General features: G+C 50.3%; 1 protein-coding gene across 3 annotated transcripts in view; it reads right to left on the bottom strand.

Annotated features, from left to right (window-relative positions):
• Positions 1–762: 762 nt before the first annotated feature.
• HELZ2 (helicase with zinc finger 2) overlaps positions 763–24,729 on the bottom strand; it is a 46,781-nt gene continuing 22,814 nt past the window's right edge. For 2 of the 3 annotated variants that reach the window (XM_044985590.1, XM_044985591.1), the window contains 14 exons: positions 22,024–22,807; positions 21,213–21,288; positions 15,706–19,213; positions 14,678–14,763; positions 13,301–13,435; positions 12,835–12,993; positions 12,240–12,384; positions 11,399–11,515; positions 10,389–10,584; positions 8,956–9,090; positions 7,464–7,682; positions 5,476–5,632; positions 4,733–4,900; positions 763–3,568 (listed from right to left, as the gene is read on the bottom strand). In XM_044985590.1, the coding sequence (XP_044841525.1) occupies positions 3,447–3,568; positions 4,733–4,900; positions 5,476–5,632; positions 7,464–7,682; positions 8,956–9,090; positions 10,389–10,584; positions 11,399–11,515; positions 12,240–12,384; positions 12,835–12,993; positions 13,301–13,435; positions 14,678–14,763; positions 15,706–19,213; positions 21,213–21,288; positions 22,024–22,807 (6,007 nt within the window). In that variant the 3' untranslated portion in view covers positions 763–3,446. The remainder of the gene's footprint in view (positions 3,569–4,732; positions 4,901–5,475; positions 5,633–7,463; positions 7,683–8,955; positions 9,091–10,388; positions 10,585–11,398; positions 11,516–12,239; positions 12,385–12,834; positions 12,994–13,300; positions 13,436–14,677; positions 14,764–15,705; positions 19,214–21,212; positions 21,289–22,023; positions 22,808–24,729) is intronic. The other variant, XM_044985592.1, reaches the window with a different exon arrangement.

Raw genomic sequence — 24,729 nt, forward strand, 5'->3', positions numbered from 1 at the left:
AGTGGGGGTGGTGATAGGGCCGCCTCAGCTCACCCCTGCCCCGCCTCCTCCTTGGCACTGCAAGCCTGGGAGGCAGGAGAAGTGAAGCAGCGATGGTGTGCTCGGGGCGGAGATGGAGCAGGGGTGAGCTGGGGCGGCGGGGGTGCCTCAGGACAGAGGGTGGGGAGCTGCCATGGGGGGGCACCTCAGGGCGGGGGCGCGGATGGGGGGGGAAGGCACAAGGTGGAAGTTTCGCCTAGGGCGCGAAGCATCCTTGCACCAGCCCTGGGTGGTGAGGGTGCTGTGCTTAGATTGTACTCCAACCTCTTAGCTACAGCCCATACCCACCCCGCCACCACTCCTGTCAGACACACGGCCTAGTGGGCTGTGCATGACTTTTCAGGGGTTTCAGGACTGGGATGGACCCCTTTCCACCCAAACTGCAGCCATTGTGCTGTTCTTTGGGCATGCACCTATGGTCAGCACCAGCTGGAGTTCAACTCCTGATGTTTACGATGAAAGACTATTTCCCACTCATAGTATCTCCCTAAGAAACCATTCTGATCTATTTTACCATTCACAAGCCTTGTTTTTAATCAAACTCCAAGATGTGGTGCTTGTGATGTGGCCGACAAACTGCACACCATCGTGCCAGACACGTGCCGGGGAATTATAGTGGGGGCTTTTTTCTTCCCTCCCCCCCATAATAAAAAAAGGTTTGTCTTTATGTCAATAGTTTTATGTAAAAATCCTTCCATCATAAATAACTGATTCAAATCTTTCTGCGCATCAGAAGCTGGACTACATTTAATGAGTCTTTTCCATATTAACTTCTCTGATTCTGTATATCCAGAAGCACAATGTCCATAATGCTGTATTCAGTTATCAGTAATAGTCTCTACAAAACGTTACATTAATTGCCCTTCCTACTAACCCCTGGCTACTGAGGCTACATGATCAATTATGCAACTACCTATTTACAACATCAATGCAACCCAGCAGTCTGAGCTGCGATCTCCCTGTAGTTGGTAGGCCACAGGGCAGCATTTTCAAACACAGGTTATGGGACCGTTCTCTTTCAGAATAAGTTTCCGGAGAAGTTGCTGATCTGTTGCCTTGTAAGATAACAGTGACTGGACAAAGTACTTCACTCTAGACTTTGCCTCACAAGGTGTAGTAGTTTGGCGGAGAGGGGGGTGTTTTGTTTTTGTTTTTTTTAAATACAAACAAGTGGAAAATGGTACATGCCAAAGTAACACGGCTAAATAATGCTCAGCAGTATCAAACTAAGCCCCTACAGTGTGTCTGGTTCTCCTCTCATTTATACCAGTTGTACACTGGTGTAACCTGCATTCTTTCCATGGAGAAATGCTGGATTTATACTAGAGGGAGGAGAATAAGGCCCACTAGGCTTAAAGGGACCATGATGAGTGTGCGAGCTATACAATATTCTCTCTGCTGTGATGCCTGCACTATTCTAAATTTAAGGATTCCAATACCGTCACCATCCGTTTCACTAGTCCACAAAGCGACCCCTGTTTAGAATTTATTCTGGAGTCATAAAAACAGTTAGTTTGCAAAAACAAGGCCCATTTGGAATCCTTGAGATAAGAGGCTTCAATGTGGGACAACTGTCAGGCCTGAGAACTCACCCGTTCTCTGCCTGTGGCACATAAGAGTTTGGTCTCTTGAGGGCTGTAAAACTTTGGTGGTTGGGCTTAGTGTGCAGTGGCCTGTGATACACAAGAGGTCAATCTGGATGAGGTGGTGATCCCTTCCGGCCTCAGATTCTATGACCAGCCTTTACCCAGTGCCCCTTAGAAATAATGAGGAAGCCTTCTGCATTCTTTCCTCAGACATGGGACTTGGACCCATATGCTGCAGTACTAGAAGAGCAGATGTGTGTGTTCTCTTTCACCAGAAACCAGGTCTACTACATGGCAGGAGAGCAAGCAAGCAGTTTCAAAACAAACAGTAGAGGAATGAGAACCTTCTCCACAGCTTCTGTCCTTTCCGTGGCTGCACATGACTCAAACCTAACAGGAAGGATCACAGAAATGGAGCATGACATTACATGCTGGCTGTTCAGGTTTTCTTATTGCACATTCCTTCCCATTGGAAAGGAGCCCTGCAATCACAACACTCATTCATCCCTGCTACAACTCTTGTTGAAGTCACAAAGGTCAGTACAGGGACGACACTTGGCCCACCTTGTTTTCATTTGATATAAAAAAACAAACCTGTTGCAATGGCAGCTTGGATCAGTCTTACATGGACATCTACAGGTGTCCATGTGTTTGGTCTCAGGGAGCGCTGAGGCAGGCACACGTATAGTCAGAACTGGACTAATGAGAAGGGTGCTGTCCCCCAGAAATACCACACCTACATAAGCAGCTCCAGCTTAACAAGGCTCAGTGCTGAGCACCATTTCACTACTACACAGGCATGACCAGAACTGAATTACTGGGAAAAATAATTCCTGTTCCTGTCAGCCTCCTGTTCTCTACTGATTTACACCTCCCAGTGCACAGGAATTTGGCTATTTTAAAAATATATACACATACATATCACATGGCCAAAAGTATGGGCCTTTGATTGCAAAGCAAAGTTCACTGAGTTAAAAGTCAATAAGTTAGAAGCAGCTTTAAAACAAAACAAAACAAAACGAGGAAACATTCTTTACACGAGGAAACATTTTCAAGTAAAACTAGGTGGGCAGCTTAAAAATATCTTTACAATGTCAAAATCTGCTGGTAGAGGTTGTCCTGCACGGTCTTCATTTGCTTTATACTGGTCATCACAACCTCCTTTGCACTAAGAGTCAATATGTCTATTTATAAAAATACTTGGCCTTGGCTAATTGATATTTACCAATTCTTAAAGGCCAAGAATATTTCATGTTCTGGGTTTGGTTTTGCTGGTTTTCTCCCTGTTTCTTCCTTCATTTAAAGTAAAACACAGATTGTTCTTTCTGCTTTGAGAAATGAGATAGCTGTAGCAGGTTCCTGGCCTTGGGTTTCAGAATTAGTGGTAGCACTCGGCAGCCTTGGTCCTAGCATGACACATCACAGCTCAGCTGCAGGTCTGTCACACGCCATCCTTCGGCTCCTGATGAAGTGGAAATATCTATTTGGTCCCCAAAGAATAGCTGCTGTCACAAAAAGGCAGGTTGGGAATTCCACTGAGGCTCTCTTGGCTTCCACAACATAGCACAACCTCCCCCTGCACAAAAGCTTTTTGGTTTGCAAATGCTGAAAGTCTTGATCCAAGGTTGCCTTTTCATTAAAAAAAGCTTAAGGTGAGTGGTCAACATGCAAGGATAGTGCAGCTTGTCAGTCCCTGGTGCCTTTTGTTCACTGGTTAATGCCTGACGGGTGGAAAAGAGGCTTGAACGCAGCATTGTTCCCCAATGGGCCCAGCAAACATTTCGGGCAGGGACTGGTTTAGCCAGTTGTGATCCATTCACCTCAGCGAAGGGCTGACTTCTTCCTGACTCGAATGTCGTGAGCCAAAGTGCTGCATCCCATCCGTTTGTAATGCTCCAGCAGTCTTCTCCACAAAGGGTTGGATTCCAGGAGATAACGGTTTCCTGTTGGTAGAAGGGAAAAACAACAGTGAGCAGAAGAGGCTAATCTGTTTCCACAGAACGCTTGGCGGACCCGTCTGTAACCTCTGGGCCTGGAGAAAAAAGCCAAACTGCTGGATAACCCGGGGGGACGTTTCCTTCAGCTCCAAAGTCCCCAGCCAAGGCCCCCCCATTGCCACATCACTGTAAACATATCCTGTCCAAGTGACCAACAGGTCAAATTCTGCTTGTAGTCAGTAGCTACCGGTGTGGTGCTCTGCTCTTGCACGATGGTAACAGTCGGCTGCGTGCGTGTTCCCTCTGTGTGCTGCCCTGGCTCTGCGCAGGTCGCCGACACAGCAAACCCCGAGAGACCCCCAACAACCACAGACTCTAGTAAGGTACGAAGGAACCCGAGCCAGGTTTATTGTCAAACGAAGCACAGTAATAGTTTCCCGTAGACTCTACAGGACATACTACGAATATGTGCCCCCGGCAATGGACACAGCTCAGTCAGTGGCGGGACACTCCACTGCCCCCTAGGCCGGACAAAGATGCGCACTCCAGGACCTACTTTTATACAGTTACAGGACAGATCACTCATCCCTCCTGACGTATTGAGGTACAGCCCCTTGGCTCATTAGGGGCTGTCTCCTCCTCTGATCATGTTGTTCCAGACAGATCTATCCATCATGCTGTCCTTTTGACCCTGCCTTTAAGATGCACCTGCTTCTAGCAGCCCTCTTCTCGCCAACTTCTGTGAGTGGGGCCTGCCTCTGGCTCACAGCCCAGCTTTTGCTTAGCAATGCCTGGAAGTACTTTGGTTCAGGCTTCAGGCCTCAGACTGGGCCTCTGACACAAGAGTTTATGTTTCAGGGCCTCATCTTGCTAGACTGCTGGACTAGAGATCCAGCATGCAAGCAAAGAAAGAATATGATCAAAAACAGAGAAACAAGGCAATACACTCTGAATGTATGTTAACAACATGCGAGAGATGCATATGATCACTGCTCTCCACTCTGACGGGTAGTTCCAATACATGGGTTGGTTCCCAGCCACTCGAACTTCAAAATCATTGACATTGTAACGGATAGAAAAACGAAGACAGACCATCTTCTTTTCCCTCTAAATTCGGATCCCCACTTCCTTCTCCCACCCTAGCTTCATGCACCTTCCCAGGAGACTCACCTATAATGCAGAGCCCCTCTTGAGCCCGAGTGATGGCTACATTGACCTGGTTTGGGTCAGTAACAAATCCCAGATACTTCTTTTGCCAGCTTTTGGTGGGTTTCCTATCAATATCCGATCGCGAGCAGGAGCGTACAGTGGACAGGATCACGTACTTCCATTCACTCCCTAGAGAGAAGGAATTGCACCAGTTTTATTGATGGAGAAGTTAAAGGCATTTAGCCAGAAAGTGTCCAGTTATGCTTCCCTACTGGAGTAACATCCATTCCTCTACAGCAAAAGTCTAGAATATCGCAGCTTACAGCTGTGTTCCTACAGCTTTGGAGCCATTACTGTATCCCATCGTCATTTTTACAAGAGCAGCTGCAAACCCTGGCTCTATGACGAATGCTCACTTTAACAACCCGGACCTCCCCTCCAAGCGTCATTCACATTTAACTTCTTCACTTATGTTCAACAATTGCGCTCCATCCATGGGGTTTTCTGAGACACAAAGATTTTGGGGATTTCTCTAAACACGTATTTCAAGGGCTCCCTTCGCTGCCAACTGGGACCAAGAATCACCCAGAACGCCAGCTCCGTGGGGTCTCTCCTGGTGGCTGATGCAAGCCCTGACCCAGGAGATGTGGTGATTCAGTGTGACACGGTGCTGCACCCCACAGGAGGGTGGAGAAGGGTAATGACCTTACTTCACACCAGCTGGAAGCTGAAATAGAGAATTCTGCCGTTCCCTACGACCTTACCTTGGCTTTTCATGATGGTGCAAACCGTCATCCCGCGGACACCCTCCTGGGTGAGACGCTTGTTGATCTCCGACACCTGGGCGTTGTACGGGCTCAGGATGGCAACACTCACTGGCTTGACGGTGCCATCCAGGGTCAGCTGCTTTGCTATCCTCACCTGAGGAGGGACACAACGTGAGCTCCTGCTTGTTTGGGCGAAAAAACAGCCTTTCCCTTCACTCCACACATAGGTGGAATCGCTATGGAGGGACAGAGGAGAACAGGTCCCTCAGACTGGGAAGGAAGAAGGAAGAGAAGACACGAGGTTCCCTCCTGCTTTATGCCATCCCGTTGACACCCCACTCAGTGATGCACTCTGGCTCCTTGTCCACATGGCCCCTTTCACCAACACTGGTTTGGTATGTGGTTGCACCGCTCATCCCAGCCTCTCCCCGATCTCCGTCCACATGGCGAGGAGACCAAAGGGGTGGAGGAAGAGACTGGTGTCGAGCTATTCTTGGGCAGCAAAGCCAGAGATTTTAACATTAAAGCAGGGAAACTCAGCCTGGCTTTCCCAGCCCTACCCATGGCTCTCCGAGGGCTCAGTGAGGCAGAGCACAACTCCTTGCTGACATCACTGTGTCAACCCGGGAACAAGACAATTAAAACGAGGGGGGGGGGGAGAATAGATGCAGGACAATCTCCTCTTGGTTTTGTGCTGGTAGCCACATTAACTAAGGGTGAGCGAGGGCTTCCCACTGACACACTGCGGAGAGCCTTTGCTAGCTGCGACATCAGCAGGACCATACATCTTTGAACTGGTGCTGGATATTTCAGCAAGCCCTGACCAATGCTCCCTTTGGGGCCCGTCCACGGCAGACCAGAGCTGTGCTGGCTACAGCAGCGTTTAAAGGCAGCAGTTGTTAACATCACTCTAATGCTTTCCCCGTGACCAGCCTGTGCACTGGCTTGTGCTCACCAAATAGTGATGTAAGCCGGGCTTTCCCGAACAACGTGGCCCAGCCCCACTGGTCAGACCAAGCCTGGGCCTGGGCCTTTCACTGGATGTGTGAAAACAAGTGAATGCCAGGGGCTGCCTGGGACAGTCTCTGAGATTCCCCATGAGCTCCTGTCAGCTCCAGTACCTCCACCAGGGCTCCATGGACACCAACCGGTCACTGGGGCCATTCTGTTCCTGGCACTGAGGGCAGGGAAGACTCATCTACTCTCAGTGCTCCCTCTGCTGCTGCCAGCCACCAGGGAAGAAAGCATGGCTAAGAGGTAGTGGTAGTCTGGCTGTATCAGGGACTTGATAGACAGAGGGAATAATGGAGCAGCCCGAGGGACGGGGAGACAGGAGCAGCCCTATCCTTCCCCCCAGCTGAGTCCTTTGGTGGGACTCAACCTTCACTCTCCCGTTACCACTGGAGTCCGTCCTTCCCTAGCAGGATACGCTCCATGCACAGAAACCTGCTCCTGCATCTCACCGAGACGCATTGTGGTATTTCACCAATGGCTGATTGATACAAAGACTGTCTCTAGCACACAGGAAGGTGGGGCCAGAGCTTGTTCGCTGTGCGGAAAACGGGTGGCTGGCAAGAAGCATGAGGCTCCCTGGCAGAATTTTATGAACGCAGACTGATCGTAAGTGTCCATCAGCACCGGCCTGAGAGATGGTGCGAGAACCGTGTCGTCACAGCTTGTGCAATGGGCACAGCGAGGGCCGTGCTGTTTCGATGGATGCATTGACCTTATTAATGTTTAGATCTTATGCGTCTCTTAGCAACTCCTTTCAGTGACAAAATGGCAGCTGGGTTGCATAGACTGAAAACCACCGTCAACGTTCGCAGCTGATTGGCTGAAGAGCATTTCAGGCTGGATAACTATTATATGGGACCCACCCAGCAAGCAAACAATACCAGATGCCAAACAATATGTCCCTAAGTCCAAGTGCTGCCTTATTCCACCCTCACCATCTGCCAGCAAAAAATGCCCTGCTGGCTACTCACCACCTGTTCCACTTCTTCCAGGTTAGCCCTGGAATTCTCGTTTCCCTCCTCGGTGGAGACCATCAGACTCTGCTCCTTCCCCTCTATGTGCCCGAAGATGATTGGACAGCCGCTTTTGTGTCTGTGTTCGAGTGTGCTGGGAGGGCGTTTAAGCTCGGGGCAGGTCGTCAGCTTGCTCCTGTAAAATTCCTGGGATGGGAACCTGCAGATGTCCTTTTGCTGACAGATCAAAAGGAGAGAACCTTGGGTGAGTAACAAGAGTGACAGCTCCGGGTCCCACAGTACCTCTTTAAGCAGGCTGTCTACCAGCAATTTCTCAAGCCATAGCTCTTCATACAACCGGCTACAGAGCCATTCTTAATAGCCTCCAAAATGCTGCCCCTATGGAAAGGGCAAGAAATTCAGTGTCACCTGTATACTGATAGATATGGACAAGAGAGCCGGTGTGTAAACACGCATTCTGCATGTGACAACTGGGTACCCAGCCCCTTGAGTTGTGTATTCCCATATCAATCAATTGCATGGGCAAAATCAGAGGCCAACCAACATTTTGCCCATCCGCTATTTATAACATGTCCAATGCTTTACAGAAAAGCTCTTCTGACAATTAAACCGGAAGGCAGCGCCCGCTCAAGCAGCACGGTGACTGCCGTTTTGGCCTGCGTCACCTAGATCAACACTTGTGCATTCTATAAAGCAGCAAGTCCTCTAGTATTGAACCCACTGAAGGTGGCTACTGCTAATTAATTAATTCAGAGCCATCCCAGAGCCTGCATTATACAGGAGGTCGGATTCGATTATCACAATGGTCCCTTCCAGCATGAGGACCTATGAATTATTTGTATTGTGACAGCATCCGAAGGCGTGAGTCAGGATCAGGGCCCAATTGTACTAGGCACATTGAGACAGGGACTGTCTTTCCATAAGAACAACAAAGAGTCCGGTGACACCTTAAAGACTAACAGATTTATTTGGGCATAAGATTTTGTGGATAAAAAAACCTCACTTCTTCAGATGCAAGAAATTACACAGTCTAATTTATGACAAGACAACCTGTGGGTGGAGGTAACAAATAGGAGTATGGAGGAGGGTATCAGTGATAGGAATGTGTATTTACTGACTAACAATATGCCAGTTAGATCGACTAAAGGGTTACACTAAACATATCAGCAACCCCCCGTGACCCTGTATCTGCCCATTGTCAGCTGGCGATCTAAGAGGCGAGAAGAACTAGTGAAAAGTTGGCCAACGTTCTAGGGAAGCTGAGAAAACCAAGTTCAGAAAGCTCTTCTGCAGTGGAGAGTAGCCTATCCTGACTAAAACAGTATCTAGGAAGGCTTCCCTAAAGATAAATACTCAGGGCAGACTCTGGATTAACAGAGGAGCATCCTGGGCAGAGGAGATGTTACAGCAGAATATCCGCATCCCAATGGGCTGGAGCAAGCCAACAGCACTTCCTATGGCGGGAGAAAGACCACCACGGGACTCCTACCATGCGGTACTGTGTGTCCAGCATCTGGGCTTGGTCCTGGTAACGTTCAAAGAGGGACTTCTCCATGCCAAGGCTCTTGCAGAAATCGTTGTGGACCACAGGCCGCAACTGCTTATGGTCCCCAAGCAAAACAACCTGGAATACATGGAGTGAACACATAGGCTCCAGTTCTCTGCCTCTCCCACCCTACTCCTTCCAGTTAACTTGTTGGAGGAATGTGTGTGAAGGCACATACATTATTACTCTTTATTTCTATTCAGGCAGCCCCTATGAACCCCAATCCAGGATCAGGGTCCCACCAAAGAACACAGTCCCTAGCTTACAGTCTAGGTGTCACTTGTTATTCAAGACACTTTGCTGAGCAAAAGCCTGCCAGAATCTCCATTATATTCTCCAACTTCAAGGCCAGGGCCAGGTGGGTCAATACGACACGCACAACACATCTCATCACACTGAGATTGTCTATCCGGGCCAGCACCTTTTCTGGTTGCAGTGACAAATGCCTATTCCAGAGAACGCCAAAATAGCATCCACATCTTCCATCTTCTTTTCTCTCCAGCTCCAAATGTGCTTTTAGGAGAGTCAAGCCAAAATATGGATTTAGCATGTTTGAAAGATTGCACTTGTGGGGCTGAGATGAGATACTTGGGTCAAGTAATTAGCTAGGGAGCATATAGACCAGTTTTATACTGCAGTTGTCACCATCATAATAGACCCCCATTAAGTGTGTGTGTTTATACACTATATTGACGTGTGTGCGCACGATCTTTTTGGATATGTGTGTTTATGCAGAGGGGTGTGAATGCAGATGTGCAATGTACACCTGAGCCTGGGATGCATCACACCAGTTTGACCGGAGTTGAGCCTCACTTGCAAGTTAAAAGGGTGATTCATAATGTGGCAGAACGCCAAGCATCCTAGTGCTTCTGCTTGGTGCTCCATGCTGCCGAAAACAAGGAGGAGACACCACAGAGTGCATGCATCACCACAGGGGCCATCAGGGACAGTCTTGAAATACGACTGCAAACTTCAATGAGTAGTGAGGTACGGTCTAGAGCAGTGTTATCAAACTAGGGCCGCCACTTGTTCAGGGTAAGCCCCTGGCAGGCCGGGCCAGTTTGTTTACCTGCCGAATCCGCAGGTTCAGCCGATCGCAGCTCCCAATGACCATGGTTCGCTGTTTTCAGCCAATGGGAGCTGCAGGAAGCGGCACAGGCCGAGGGACAGTGGGAGCTGTGATCAGTCGAACCTGCAGACGCGGCAGGTAAACAACCTGGCCTGGCCCACCAGGGGCTTTCCCTGAACAAGCAGCGGCCCTAGTTTGAGAACTGTACTAGAATGAGTGCAGAGCCAATGGAGAGATCCTCTGAGCAGGGAGTAATTCCAGGGGCAACTGACAGCATCCTAATGACTTACCACTGTAAGGGACTCACCTTTTCCACCGTCTTGTAGCTGACCAGGGGTATGAGGGTCTCTGGCTCAGTGGACATGGCGCACTCATCAATGAGGATCTGCTTGACATTCAAGTTGTCCACAAGGGAGACAGCAGAGGCAGCAGAGCACGTGCACAGGATCACATTGTGGAGTTGCAGCTCATGCGCACGGGCTTCTAACAACAGGCTTTTGTACCTGTAGGTTAAGGTGAAGGATGTCAGATTCCACACTAGCGGCAGCACTTGTGAAGCTTTCACTTCTGCTCAGTTCCTACTCCAGAAACGGTATACACCTTCGCAAGGGGTTACACCCCACCCTCCCCCCAGCATGGACCCCTCCATAAAGGGTTTCCGACAGGCCCCGTTGGAGACACCCTGCAGTCTGAAATCCATGGAACCTATAGCTTCAGGGCACAAACACAGTCCAAAAATTCTTCCACGCCCCCAGTCCTGGTAGCGTCATTTTTCAGTCCAACAGCCCAGTGTCTCATGAACCACACAAGAGGAGCTCTCTAAGCAGAGAGAACTCTAGAAGCACTCCCAGCTACAGTGTTACCCTGAGGAAGTACCCCTTTATGCTCAGCTGACAATAGAAAATGCTTCATCTGATGCATATTCTCTCTCGGAGGATTCAGAGAGTTACGATCTCCACAGCATATTCTGTGCTACAGTTTCAATGGGATTTGGTTGTATTTGTTGGTTTTTTAAAAAAGCAATCTCAGGAACAAGATGTGGTTTGTTCTTTAGTTTCAATTTCCAATCTCGGCAATGGCTAAGAGGGCCAGATTCTTAGCTGGTGTAAATCAGCAAAACTCCATTGACTTCCATGCAGCTATGCTGATTTACACCAGCTGAGGTTCTGGCCCAGCAACTGCATCCTAAACCTCTCCCTGGCGGGGATTTGAGTAACTGCACTGTGTTGCATACAGGTACTGGCTATTTCATACTAATACATGCTCCAATACAGCCAACGATAGCCAGACCTCTCATGTGAGTCTCTTTTCACTCACCTCTTAACCTCCTCTTCTGATATCGGCTCTTCTCTTTTCACTTTTGCATCAAAGTCACGGATTTTTCGCCAAGAAGGATTGGACGGCTGCCGGATTCGGTGATGCAAAATTATTTCACTGAAATTTAAAAAAAAAAAAAAAAAAAGGATTTTTCAATATAAACATTATACACACCCACATCCATGTACACTGGGAGATGTCCCGCTACAATGGAGTACACCAGCTTGGTTATACGCCAGCGGCATCTCTAAGAAAATACATCCCAGCTTTTACATTTTTTCAGGCCCTTTGCTTATTTCTCCCTAGATGGATCAAAAGATTTTCTTCTTTCTATTCCAGTTAGTAAACTGAATGAATTTATAACAAATGTCAACATTTGTCAGAGAGCTCAGTAACCTCTTATTTTTGAAGTTATCCAGAAAAGAAGATGGCTTCATTCTAAATACATGTCCCAGATATGTCCAAGCATCTGCCAGGGCTGGTGGGCAGCTGGAGGGACACATGAAAGGGGGCATCGACAGAAAACCCTCCCTACTCAGAAAGGGAAAACGTAGGAGACTTAACAGAGAGGACACGCAGAAAGTGGCCTGGCATAGGCAGAGATGGTGGAGCCTTGTTCACGACTTAAGTGGCATCTGATGGTGCTGGAAGGATTCAGATTCTAGTCCAGAGTCCCTCCTGCCCATAGTTCCCCACTCCCAACCTGCAGATCCCCCATACACTGCAATAGGATGTCTCTGCCCTCTCTTGAGCAGATTATAGGATAGCTTCCTCAGCTCCAGGCTTGGGTGAACTCAGGATACACTCTCGCTTTAATCTGCTTGGAGTTGCATTGTCCTACCTGAGCTCTGGCTTCGGTTTTGCATCCCGCAGGGCCTTCCGGGAGAAGTGCCGGTTGCTCCCAGGGTAGGGGAATTCCATCGACTCCATTGCCTCGCCATAAACCCTCAGAGGCTTCAGGTTCCCCTTCATCTTCAACAGCATCTCTGGGGAGGGAGCGGAATAGACTCCACTGAGTGACACCAGGACTCCTGCTCTCCTAAGATGCCCCCCGGCAACAAGCCCTTTTAGCCTCCGGGTCCCAATATACAGCCTTGCACTCAAAAGGCACAGATCTCCAAGCTCCTTTGACAGCAGGTCAGTGAGGGGTCTTTTATAGAGCAAAGGGATGCTGGAGCAATCCCAGACTTCAATGCAAGCTGCACCAGGCACCCTGAGCGTAGGGACCATCTGCTATTAAAGAGCATGCATTATCTCGCTTTGCCAGATGTACTATTCCCACCCCCTCTGCAACTTCTGATCTGCCACTGCCTTGTGTGCATTTAAGAATTTTGGACTAAGACGTACGCTAGGAGGATCTCTCCCAGCTCCCCCCAAAAAGGGGTAAATAAAAACCCTGTATCATGTGACCCTCAGCAGTCAGCATGCAAAGTTACCTGCAACAACGTCGACAGACTTGTTGGATGGGCCACAGTACAAGATGCATTTTCTTGCTTTTTCCGCATCATCCAGAGATGGTTCCTTCTCCAGCCTCTCCTCATTCAGCTTGTTGAACCAGTAGACAATATGGACCCCAACCACCGTCTTCCCCGTGCCTGGGTGAAACAAGGTCTGCTGAGAATGTTCCAACACCCCGTCGTTGGCGAGTGGAGCAGCGAGACTTTCCAGGCTGGCGTGTTTGAGAATTTAGAACTGAATGGATTTGCACGGCCCTGAGTGTCACTGCCCCACCCCACTTCTGTCTCCCTTGCGTGTGGTCCCAAAAAGAACACGTCACCTCAAGGACTTGGCCCGAATGTCACGAGCAGAGGACTCTGGGGGAACGGCAGGCCAGGCTCAAGCAGCTTCCATAAAAAGTGCTATCACCCATACAAACGCATGCAGGTACCCCCCTCGTCTCACCTGGTGGTCCCTGGATGAGAGTGAAGGGTGTTCTCAGAGCATCTAGGATTGCCTTGTTTTGACTTTGGTTGAGTTTCCTCAGGCTCCCAGAGATATCAAAGGTTTTTTGTGTCAGGAGTTTAGATTTCTTCTCTGCTACATTTAAAAAAATAAAAACAAAAACACGCAACAACTTTAAACGGAGATTACAGAGGGCCCCAAACAAGCAGGGCACGTTGCAGTGTCACTGAGCACAGCATGGTCCAAGCCGAGAACTCCCAAATTTAATCCTACTTTAACACCAACTCCCTCTGCCACTGAATCACCTGTAAAGATCCAGAGGGTTAAATGTTAGCTGCTCTAATATGGCGGCTAGGTCCCGTCACTCCACTCCCTTTCGGAAAGAGGAATCCCTAGCCAGGGAACAGAGAAGAGGCAGATGCTGAGAACAGCAGAGCTCTATCTGGGAGCACACTCGCTTCTCTATCATAAGGACCTGGGTGGACAGCTGGGACTCCCGCGGACGTACCTAGAGGCAGGTAGCCACAATACAAGGGAGCTGGTGCAGCCCTGTCATGAACGACCTGCTTATTGGCTATCCATTAACAAAAGGTAACCTGTGTCAAACCCAGAACCAGGACCGCGCATATATCCGGGACCTGTAAGATCTCAAACCTCACATCAGCTAAGAGATGCAGGAACTGGGGGAGATTTTTTACTTTTTCTGCCTCGGTTTCCCCATTCACAGAGGAAGGTTAACTCTTAGGCCTGGTCTACACGGGGGCGGGGGGGAGGGAGAGGGGGAAGAGCCGATGTAAGATGCATCGACTTCAGCTATGCTATTCCCGTAGCTGAAGTCGACGTATCTTATTTCGACGTACCTCCCGTCCTCACGGCGTGGGATCCCCGTCGACTCCGCTTCTGCCTCTCGCCCTGGTGGAGTGCCGGAGTCGACGGGAGCGCGTTTGGGGATCGATTTATGGTGTCTAGACGAGACGCGATGTATCGATCCCCGATAGATTGATCGCTACCCGCCAATCCGGCAGGTAGTGTGGACGTACCCTTATTCAGCTGCATCACAGGGGCACTCGTTAATGGCTCCCAAGGGCTCCAGCGAGAGTGGTATAAGCAAAATGGAAGTGGAAGTGTGGCCTAGTGGATAGGATACAGTTCCTGGCTCTGCCACTGGCCTGTTGGGTGATCTCAGGAAAGTCACTTCCCTGCCCCGTGCCTCAGTTTCCCCATGGGAAGAATGATACCTGACTTCTCATGCTTCGAGAACTATGTAAGAGCCAGATTGTTTTATTATCACCACCAAGTATTGTCTTAAACGTGGCCCATTTCCTTTGGCAACTGAGCAAAAGAAGCCTGCTGCACCCTAGGGACGTTTGCACATACCTGTCTGAGGAGGCTCCCGGCCCAGCGCTATGCTCTTGGCGAGCATAGTGGCATTTTTCAGTTTCCAGATTGCATTCTCCTTCCGGCTGACAGAAAGGAAAACAGAGAGTTACTGAAACATAGCCCCACATGGTGAAAAATGTGACACGCAGCTTTCTTGAACTGCCTCTCGTTATCCTACCACTTTGCTTTGTTCACTCAACAAAGGCTCTAAGCAGAGAACTAACAGCAATTTGTGAAGAAGTTGTATTGGAACCGTGTTACTCTGCACAGGTGACCCATTTCCTGCCTGCATGAAGAACTGAGCCAGGCAGGATTTGGGGGGCAGAGGATTATATTTCACAGAGCAGCAGGGAGCACAGATCACATCCCAGCTGGCACCAAGGGAGAGGTCACCCCAGACCGAGAAAAGCTAGAGCTGCATGTAATTGTAGCTGGGTTGATCCCAGGGTATTAGCAAGACGAGGTCGGTGAGGTGGTATCTTACTGGACCGACTGTTGGTAAGAGAGACAAGCTCTTGAGCCACACCGAGCTCTTCTTCTGCTGGAGCTACCTCGAGCGAGATTGGCCACCCAGCCTGTTAATGAGGCTTGATTCTAAAGGGAGGCCATGGATCCACCCGAAGAGTGGCTGTCTCAACAAGGCACTGTTGCAAAGGAACCAGCATAAACGAGAAATCAGGGGGCACGGGGCTATGAAAGAAACCACGAACAGCCTTTCAAGCTGAGTGGTTTGTGAAAGACACTGTAGCAAGAGTGAGGTGAATTGCTACAGTAACAGAAGTCGGAGCTGTCACCCCAGGGCTGCCTCTTTTCCTAGCCCCTCAATCCTTTGCTCTTTAAGAAAGCTAGGACTGCAGGGAGCAGGGTGTTTTGGGAATGGCTGAAAAAGTGACAACCCAAAACACAGAGCGCCCTGCCAGAAGCCCAAGGGCCTGGCTGATTTGTGTAGGGACATGAGGATTTTCAGCGGACCAGGAAGTGACTGAAATCACCAGCTACGCACTGAATATCGCACCCACACTTACACATCCGGAAGCATCTTTGGAATGATCTCCACCGTAAACCTGGCTGAGTCTTGGGAGATCTCCGCAGGAACCGTCTCCATGGACATAAAATGGATGTAAAAATTCACAGTCTTCAGACCACTTCTGTCCAGTTTCTCATTGTCACTAAACTCTTCGGACAGCCCATGGGCTACCCAAGTGTATGTAGCTGGATCAACCATGAAGCTGCCACCTGCCGTGCTCTGGTTGGACAAGCTGAGTTTCTGGAGGCTGTGGCTAAGACACGCCTCGTCGTTACGGCGTCCATTGAGTGTCAGGCCCTCTAGCCGGATGCACAGGTAACAGTGGTTGAAGTCTACATCAATGGCGCACTCCTCTAGGAAGCTTTTGGTTAAGGAGAAAGTCCCCTGCAGCTGCCCTTTGCTGTTCCTTTGCTTATCCCACGTTATTTTGACATCCTGCAGGACAATGGAGTCGTTTTCTGCCACAGCGCACGAAGCAGATTCCATAGCACTGAGCGGCTGCCACACCCTGCTATAGTCCAATGGATTCTTGTACTTGTCCTTGGACGCGTGCGTGGCATAATTCGAGAAGCAGTTGATTGGCTTTTCCGTGTGCTCCAAACAGACGTCGAAACCCGGCGTCACGCTCCACAGCTGCACAGAAGGCACCAGAAATCCCCGATGAACCCCCGTGGTGAGCTGCAGCTGCACAGCATCCCCGGCACTCAGTCCTAGAGACAGTACCACGTAGTGCGAGCAGTTGCTTCTCTCCATTCTCCCCACCTGCCTCTGGCGCGTGGCCCGGCCCTGCCGCAAGAGAGCAATCGCGCTCTCAAACTCCTCCTTTTTGATGGCCGCCAGCACGTCTTCCCACACCTGAGCGCTGAAGAGGGTGATGTGGCGGTCCCGAACCGGCGAGGACCGCGGGGGGAGATCCTTTGAGCTCACCACGGAGTACATTCGCCGCCTCCACGTCAGCCTCATGCTGTTCCCCTCTTGGTTAAACAAGGGCTGTTCCACTAACTGCAGAGCCCGGTAGTTGATCACTTGGGGATCCGGAAGGGTCTCCTTGTTCAGCGGGAACAAGGCTTTAAAGAACCTATCAATTCCCTCAACGCTCACAACGAACGCAATCTTCTGCAGGACTTGGCACCTCAGCCGGGTGGCCATCTGCAGGGAATGGGCCCTCTTCTCGTAGGTTACTGCCCGTAAGTTCTTCCTGTTGAAGTCATGGCAGAGAAATTCAATGTCCTCCGAAGAGTACAGCACTGGCTTCTTGCAGAGCACGGAACGAAGGTGCCGCTGGACCACGACGTCCAGGTATCGGCGGATGGGGGAGGAGGCCCAGGTGTAAGAGTCGACATGCAAGGAATAATGTCCTGCCTTAGACTGAGCGGTCGAGTTGGAACGACTGAAATAGGAGCGGCTCAGCAGCCTCCTGAACTCCAGGACGATGGGGGCGAGCTTCGGGTGAATGTCATCGGTAGCAATGAGGTCGAGCATCTTGCGGACATCACGAGTCTCCACAGCTGACTGGAGGTGCTCCCACAGGGGGGTCAGGAGGCTGAACTCACCCCGCCTAGCGGGGGCTGGGCCGGCAGGCAGAGCTCCCAGGTGGTGCGAGAGGTGGATAGACAAAGGGATGATGTGGCTGTATTTGTTCTTCATCTGAGCCACCTGCTGGGGGTTGGGCTCCATTTGACACCGGAGAGGAGTGACGTTCTTGGTGTGGTCTTTGTTGGTTAGAAACTCGGCCACGAAGCTGTTGAACATGATCATGAACTCCTCTATCATCTGGTGGGATCCCCTGTTGCCCGGGGTACTTTCCTCATCCAGCCGGTCATAGTAACAGTCTTCCTGCAGCCTGAACTGTCGGTGGACCCTGGAGAAGTGATAAGCCACAGCTATACAGTCCTCCAGGGTGTCAAAGCAAAGGGCCTTCGCTTCCCCACTGTAGTGGTTCTTAATGATGCTCTCTGCCTCCTCGTAGGACAGCTGCCGGTCCGAGTGGATTGTGGACAGGGCGAAGTCCCCTTTCATCACCTTGTCTGTGGTCTTTTCGACAGTGACGAACAGGGAGATCACGTGGCGATCCTTTCGTGGCAGGAGGCTGCAGCGGTCTTGGCTGATCCGGGGTGGGAACATGCACAGCGGCTCCTTACCAGGGGCATAGTAAGTTGTGCCTCGTTTCTTCGCCTCCATATCCAAAGCACTGTCTTTGGGAATCAAGCCAGCCACGTCTGCGATGTGGATCCCAATCTCGTAACAACTGCCCTCATCTCGGACACTTATGGCATCATCCAAATCTTTAGAGCCTGGGGGGTCAACCGTAAAAGTCAGGTAGCCCCGGCAGTCCCTCCGATTCTCCTTGGGAGGGTTGGATTTGCTGGAGGTAATTTTGGCCAGCTCCTTGGTCACCTCGCTTGGGTACTTTTTTGCCAGACCGTACTCCAAATCAAGGATCTTCAAGCCTCCTTCCAGAGTCAAAGCCATGGGCAGGATGTCTGTTACTATGCCCAGAGGGTAGTAAAAACCTTCCCGCCAGGAGATAATTTGGACACAGAAGAGCTGACTTCTCTTCATCTCCTGGTTTATCTTCTCACACTTGACCACCTGGTACTTCCCCTTTACCAGTTTGCGGATGGGGACGACATTGGGTTTTTCTTTCAGCCCTGGGACGAATACTTTGGTGATGGTGCTGTCGATGGGGATCATCACGCGGGGGTCGAACTCGTCCATCGTGCAGATGAAGGTCCGCTCTCGCTCGGCCCGCGTCAGCACCCCCACCACTCTCCCCTGGGGGCGGAGGGTGCCGCCCTCAGGGGCGCTGGTCTGCAGGAGCTCCACTAGCACTTCGTCGCCAGTGAAAGCCATGCCACAGCGAACTCTGCCTTTGATCTGAATGTTGAGGGGAGGCGAGTCATCGAAGGCGAAGGCAGATGCTCTGTCAAACCCCTCTTTGACCAGCTCACACCTCTTGTACATTTTGGGGTGCATGCGAAGATACTCCTGCATTGTGTGAGAGGAGAAGTTGACATATTCCAGCCAGCCGTTCTGCTGGGCCGACACCTCGGAGTTCACGTTCAGCAATCCTTCTTCGGAAACGGTCACCTGGACGTTCTTGCTCTCATCCAGGAGCTCCTGGAGAATGGGATCATCAGGATTTGCACTATCCAATTCAGAGGTCCAGGAATCCGTGTCACTGTCGTCCTCCTCCTCCTCACTTCCCCGGATCCAGCTCTGCTTGTCCGACACTGCCTGCTTAATCTGCTCCAGCGTCAGCGTTTCCGGAGTCACGCTGCCCTTCTCGATGCACTCCTGGAGGAAGCGCTTCCAGACCTTGCTGCACTGGCCATAGGAGCACAAGGCCACAGCATCTCCCACCACGATGACCTGCGACTGGGCCCTCGTCATGATGGTGTTCAGCACCCTCGCTTCGTTGAAGAACTCCATGTTGGGGGAGGCAGAGCTGAGCAGGCTTTCCTTGGTGTGAACTGTGCTGATGATGATGACCCGGAACTCCCTCCCTGCATGGAACAAGAGGAGAGAGAGGAAAAAGATTACCGACGGGAACTGAGTGAGAAGGACTCTCTCTGGGTGAAGCATGTGTCTTTGGGAGGTGTCCGTGCCTACACAGTGCTGCATGTCGACCCCCAGGAGTGACAGGCTAAAAACACCCACATGTGATCATTTCCCTAAGTTATAAGAGTGACTTGAGATTTAACCCAATGAAACAGACTCCTTGGTATTGCAGGGGCCTCACACACAGACCAACACCCAGGCACCACATGAGGAGTCCGAGATAAAGCAAGAGGCCGAGCACGGTGACTAATACAGGAGCAGTGTTCGTGGACTAACATTCGGATTTCAAGCCACTCGTTGGTTTGACAGTGTTCTGCCCCTTGTTATCCGCTCCTCGTGAACACACGTGGGAATGGGGTTTGTGCACAGGGACATTTGTGAACAGGCTTTTCTTTCCAAAAATCCCAATGGGAACCAGAGGTTTCGTGCAGGAAGGGAAGTATTCACCATTCACCTGTTTAAAAAAAAAGTTTTGATCGTCCAGTCCGAGAGTAGAAACAAGGTTGTCTGGCTCCAGTAACCATGAACACTAGGGATAACAAACAGCCCATCAGTGAGTTCATAAACCAGCCAGAGCCTGAAAATGGTTTGTCAAGAAGGAGGAATGTGGAGATGGGAAACGCACACCAGGCATTCGTTATTTCCACCACAAGAGGTCTCAGCTGCGCCATAAAACCAAAACACCAATAAAGAACTAGATCAATCTTCTCTGGCTTGAGATTTAAAAAAAACAAACCAAAACTCTCTTCCTTCAGCTCCCAGGGCAGAGTCACATTTCAGCAAGCAGCCTCACTGGGAAGTCATGTGTCAGTTATACTGTGTCAGTCCCAGAGGCCTTTGCACATGGATGCCCTGTTGGTCACAATGTATCACCTTCTTTTACATCATTCGACTCTGCCTTGGTATCCTGGGAATTTTGAATATAGACATGAATCACACCAGGATACCCAGTCTCCGGGGCTCTGGCAAGTACGGGCATTTCTGCTTGTATGGCTGCAGGCCAGGATTATAAAAGGGATCAGGGCCTGTGTCCAGGCTTCTCAGGAAATAAAGAGAGAGCCCATGAAATCAGTTGGGTGAGGCTAGGATACGGACGTACTTCAGGAGCCCGGTTTTCAGTTTAAAACCCTATTCATGTGTAAAAAACAACCGGGAACCATTTTAAACTAGCCAGATCAGTTCTGGGCCCGTAACTCCTGTAGCCACCACTGCATGCTGCTGATGCCTGGGCAGGACAAGGCAGTGATGGGGAGGTGGTAATGTGGGGGACAGGAACAGATCTCCAGCACTGCTGGCAAGGGCTGAAAAGAAAGGCAGAGCTTTCTAGGCCAGCAGCTACACGGAAAGGAGCTAAAAGCGACTCACCAGTTTCTTGCGGGGGGGAGGAGTGTGCATGCGCTCATTGTATCCTGTATAAAAATGTTAAAGTGATGAGTGATTCTGGGCACTCAATTTACGTACCTTAAAGGGGCCCAGTTCTCAGAGTGTGGTGCTCAGCAGGGTCCCTTCAAAAGGTATCTGAAGCGGGGCACCCAACATCACACACACCACACGCGCCCTAGAAGGCTCAGCCAGCAGTTGCATGGTGGGCACAGGGTAAGAACATAGATGGAACAGAATGGCACCGTATGCCTGTGCGGCTGCCTCATATCCATATGGACACATCTGCTGCAGCTGCTCTCCCCTCTGCAGTTTACAGAGGAGGATTCTGAAGGTGCCAGAGGCGCCTCTGCTAGTCGTCCAGCATTCGGTCCAGGCTGCCCCGTTACCCGTCTGCAGCGCCCAGCAGCGTGGGAATATTCTCCCAGCTTGTCACTGGTGTGACCACGTGAGTTCTCACCAGCCTAGAGGGAGAGTCCGGGGTAGAATGGCTCCTTTTTCCTGCCACCGAGAATGGATTCCACTCCTGCCACAGCAAAAACAGCCACTCAGCAAGATACAAACCTGGTAAGTTTTCGAAGTTTTCCACTGCCACCTCTCCCAGGTGCTTCTTCCTCAGCTCCTGCCTTATTGCATTGACCTGGTGGGAAAGGGAGGCACGAAGTTACAAACCGGGGAGCAGCTCACCAGCCCCCGATCTCCAGAGAGCAGGTATCATATGGCCACTAGGTGGGAAGTGGATTTGATTGGCTCAAGCTTGTTTTATTTCCACCATCACTACCGAAAGGCTCCCTATCAACACGCAACGCAAGAGCATCTTGTTTAACAATCCAAGGCTCACCAGCCATCTGGGAAGGCCGGGCAAGCCAGCCTTGGTGCATCCTGCTAAGACCCTGCCCCTCAGCTCTGCCAGCTCTACCCAGGAGCCCGGGGCACACTCACACTCACTGGGGTAACCTGCAGCTGCGGGCGGGCAGTGGGAATCACATTCGAGAGACTTCAAGAACAAAATGGAGCCCCGAGGCTCAGGGGAGGAATGACATCAAGGAGAAGGGCAGGAAAATTCTGACTTGCTTGACTTCAGCAGATTTGCCCTCTGCCCTACCTAAAACCGCCCCCTTATAAAGCACCCCTGCTCCATCCGTCCCTTCCACTCCCATACGCTGTGAACACCCCCTTAGCAAAATGCACTGGACAAAAGTAAATTCACGCTTCTGGCAGCCAGGGTTTGCCAGCAACAATAGAGAAGGGTGTTTACAGAAAACAAACCAAGTCCAACGTTTGGCATTTACAGACAACAATGCGTCCCATGCAGCTCCAGTGCAGAACAACAGATCGACAACACATCGGCTCGCCCTGGAGCCGTTCTGCCTACCTGCATGCCATGGGAGACCACACAGATTCTCTTCAGGTCCCGGGCTCCCCATTCATCTGGCCACTTCTGGTGCATCTCTTGCACTTTCTCGATCACCTGCATGATCTCGGAGACGTTGTACCAGGATGTCATGGCCATATCCCGCTCGGTCGAGCCGGGCACATGGCAAAACATTAGCGGGTGGAGCTCAGGGTGGGGCGGGATGTTGCCGCTGGCATGGATGGTGTTGCCTTTGCTGACGTAGAAATGCTTGGAGACAAACTCGATGATGCCCGCAGTGGAGCGGTAGTTCTCGTTGAAGATGATCCTGCTTTTCAGAGCTACTTCGTGTTTCTCCTTCTGGTAGTACTGGAAGAGGCGATTCAGCAGGGTGTGGTCGGCCGACTGCTCACCTCCCAGGCAGAACAGCTTAGGGGTCACTTGCATGTGGTCCCCAGCTAGAACGACTCGGGTCTCAAAAGTAGCATACGAGAGCGGGATCAGAGCTTCGCATTCCAGCATCTGAGCTGCCTCATCTATCAAGATGTGGGTAAAATATCCAGGGGGCACCCTCAGGTTCTTGGACAGCATGGATGTGGTGATGATAATGCGGTGCCTGTCGATCTCTGCTTGAGTGGGTTGCCTGAAGGTCCTCTGGTCTGGAGAAAGGCAGCAGTACAGCTGAGTGATGGGGTCGGTCATGCTGATGGAACGGTCTGTGTATTTGATCCTCAGTGGGACTGCCCCAGGGTGCCCGTTTGTGACATACTCGTGGAAGTACTCACGGATGTAGATGTCAGCCGCACTGGAAGCGAGAGAAAACAGGAGTGTGATGCTGGTAAACCAAGGGCCAGCTCTGGCCAAGGCCATAGATGTGAGCTAAGAGCTGACAAACTCATAGCTGGAAAGCAACACCAGCTCACCCGTATGTTAGTGTTGTTCAAAATAAGTAACGGTCCTCTAAGAACGAAGTTAGTGTTCAGACTAGGAAATGCTTGTAAGCTGCTCCATGCACTAATCTCATTGGTAATGTCTGTATTTCATGCTATAAGGAAATATAACTTTGAAAACTGAAGCAAGAGATCTCTCAGGGATATCCCTGGGTCTGCCCTGAAAGACATTTTGAATGACAGAAATGTAGTGATTTGTCCACTCTTAGGAGCTGGCTTCTAACTCATTTGCATGTAGATGTTTGCTTGCTTTCACCTGTAAATAACTCCTTTGTTTTTCCTCATTAATAACCCTCTAGATAATTACAGGATTGGATACAGGTGTTGTCTTTGGTGTAAGACCTAGGGCACCAATTGATCTGGGGTCTCTTGGGACTGGGAGTAACCTGAATATCTTGTGGTTTTTGGTGTAAGTGACCATTTATCACTAAGTCCAGCTTGCCTGGCTGGAAAGATCAACGAGAGACAGTCTAGGACTCCATGGCAAGACTGTTATAGTGATCCAGGAGCTCACACTTATTACTGGCTTGGTGAAAAGTCTGATTAAAGAACACACCGCCAGCCTGGCGTGTCTGCCCTGAGGTAGGCACTCACGGTGCAGGCAGCATGGCAAGGGAAGGTGAGTGGGAGTCTCAGACAAGCCCTTCATCCCAGATGCACTGGGGAAGTCTGTCCCATTGTTTATTCATTTGGGAACGGACCCTTTGGACAAGGAACACACTTAGTCGCAGCATCCAGAGCTCTGGCCCCTGATTTACAACCTGCAGGCGATACTCACGTACGTGCAGGAACTAGCGTCTGGGGTACACACTCAGTTATCCGCGCTGTGCACACAATGAGCCTGTGCTCATGTTTTTCAAGAGTGCAATTTAAGGTCTAATCAGTGGCTGCACGGTGCCTAGAGCCTCACTTACCAAGGGACTTCTGAATACATACACTTGGGCCCTCAGTCACAACGCCACATGGACACAAGGAGTGTAGGGTCCCAGGTATGAAAGTATAGCCCCAGGCATTCTTCGTCCCATAACCAACCTTCCTAGAAGCCTGTGCTGGTGGAGTATGTGCAAACATCTCAGAGAATGCACTCAAAGTCACAGTGCAGCCAGAGGGCAGGACACAGGCTAAGACTGAAAGTCATCTCTTTTTATTATACCTTTTAAAAAAATATTAAGGAAATACTGGTCCCCATAGGAAAGGAAACGGACCCTCCACCGTGCCTTCCTTCACGCATTGTCGCTTTCATTTTAAAATCTCGGAATAACGAAGGTCAGTTCAGAGCCTACCACGTTTGCGTGCATCTCGACCTTCCCTCCCCCTAACTCTCCTCTTTATGGGACCTGCAGAATCAATATTGACATATACACACGCAGCACAACAGCTTTTGGAAAGAGTCAACATCGGAAGGCAAATACAAGAATGAAGTCACCTGGGCAAGACCAAGAGGGGAAATTAAGGGGCAGAAGTGAAGGTATTTCCATTTCACCTGGTGTGTAACTGTTACCTACGGTGTTGTGGGGGAAGAGGACCCAGAAGGGAATGTCTGTAGCACACCATAAAACACATCTCTCTCTAGCTTAGAATCAAAGTCCCCATCAGGAATGTATCCTGGTCTCCTTCCACCCACATCTTTCTGCCCCACATCTAAGCTCAGATTTCGACCAAGAACAGGAGAATGCTTTTCTTTAAGAAATAATGTTGTTGTATTTCAATAAAGGACCAAATGTTTGGATTGTTTGCAAAACTCTTGGCATCAAAACACAATTGAGTTTCCTTAGGA

Source organism: Mauremys mutica, chromosome 13 (assembly GCF_020497125.1).
Source record: "Mauremys mutica isolate MM-2020 ecotype Southern chromosome 13, ASM2049712v1, whole genome shotgun sequence".
Taxonomy (NCBI): Eukaryota; Metazoa; Chordata; order Testudines; family Geoemydidae; genus Mauremys; species Mauremys mutica.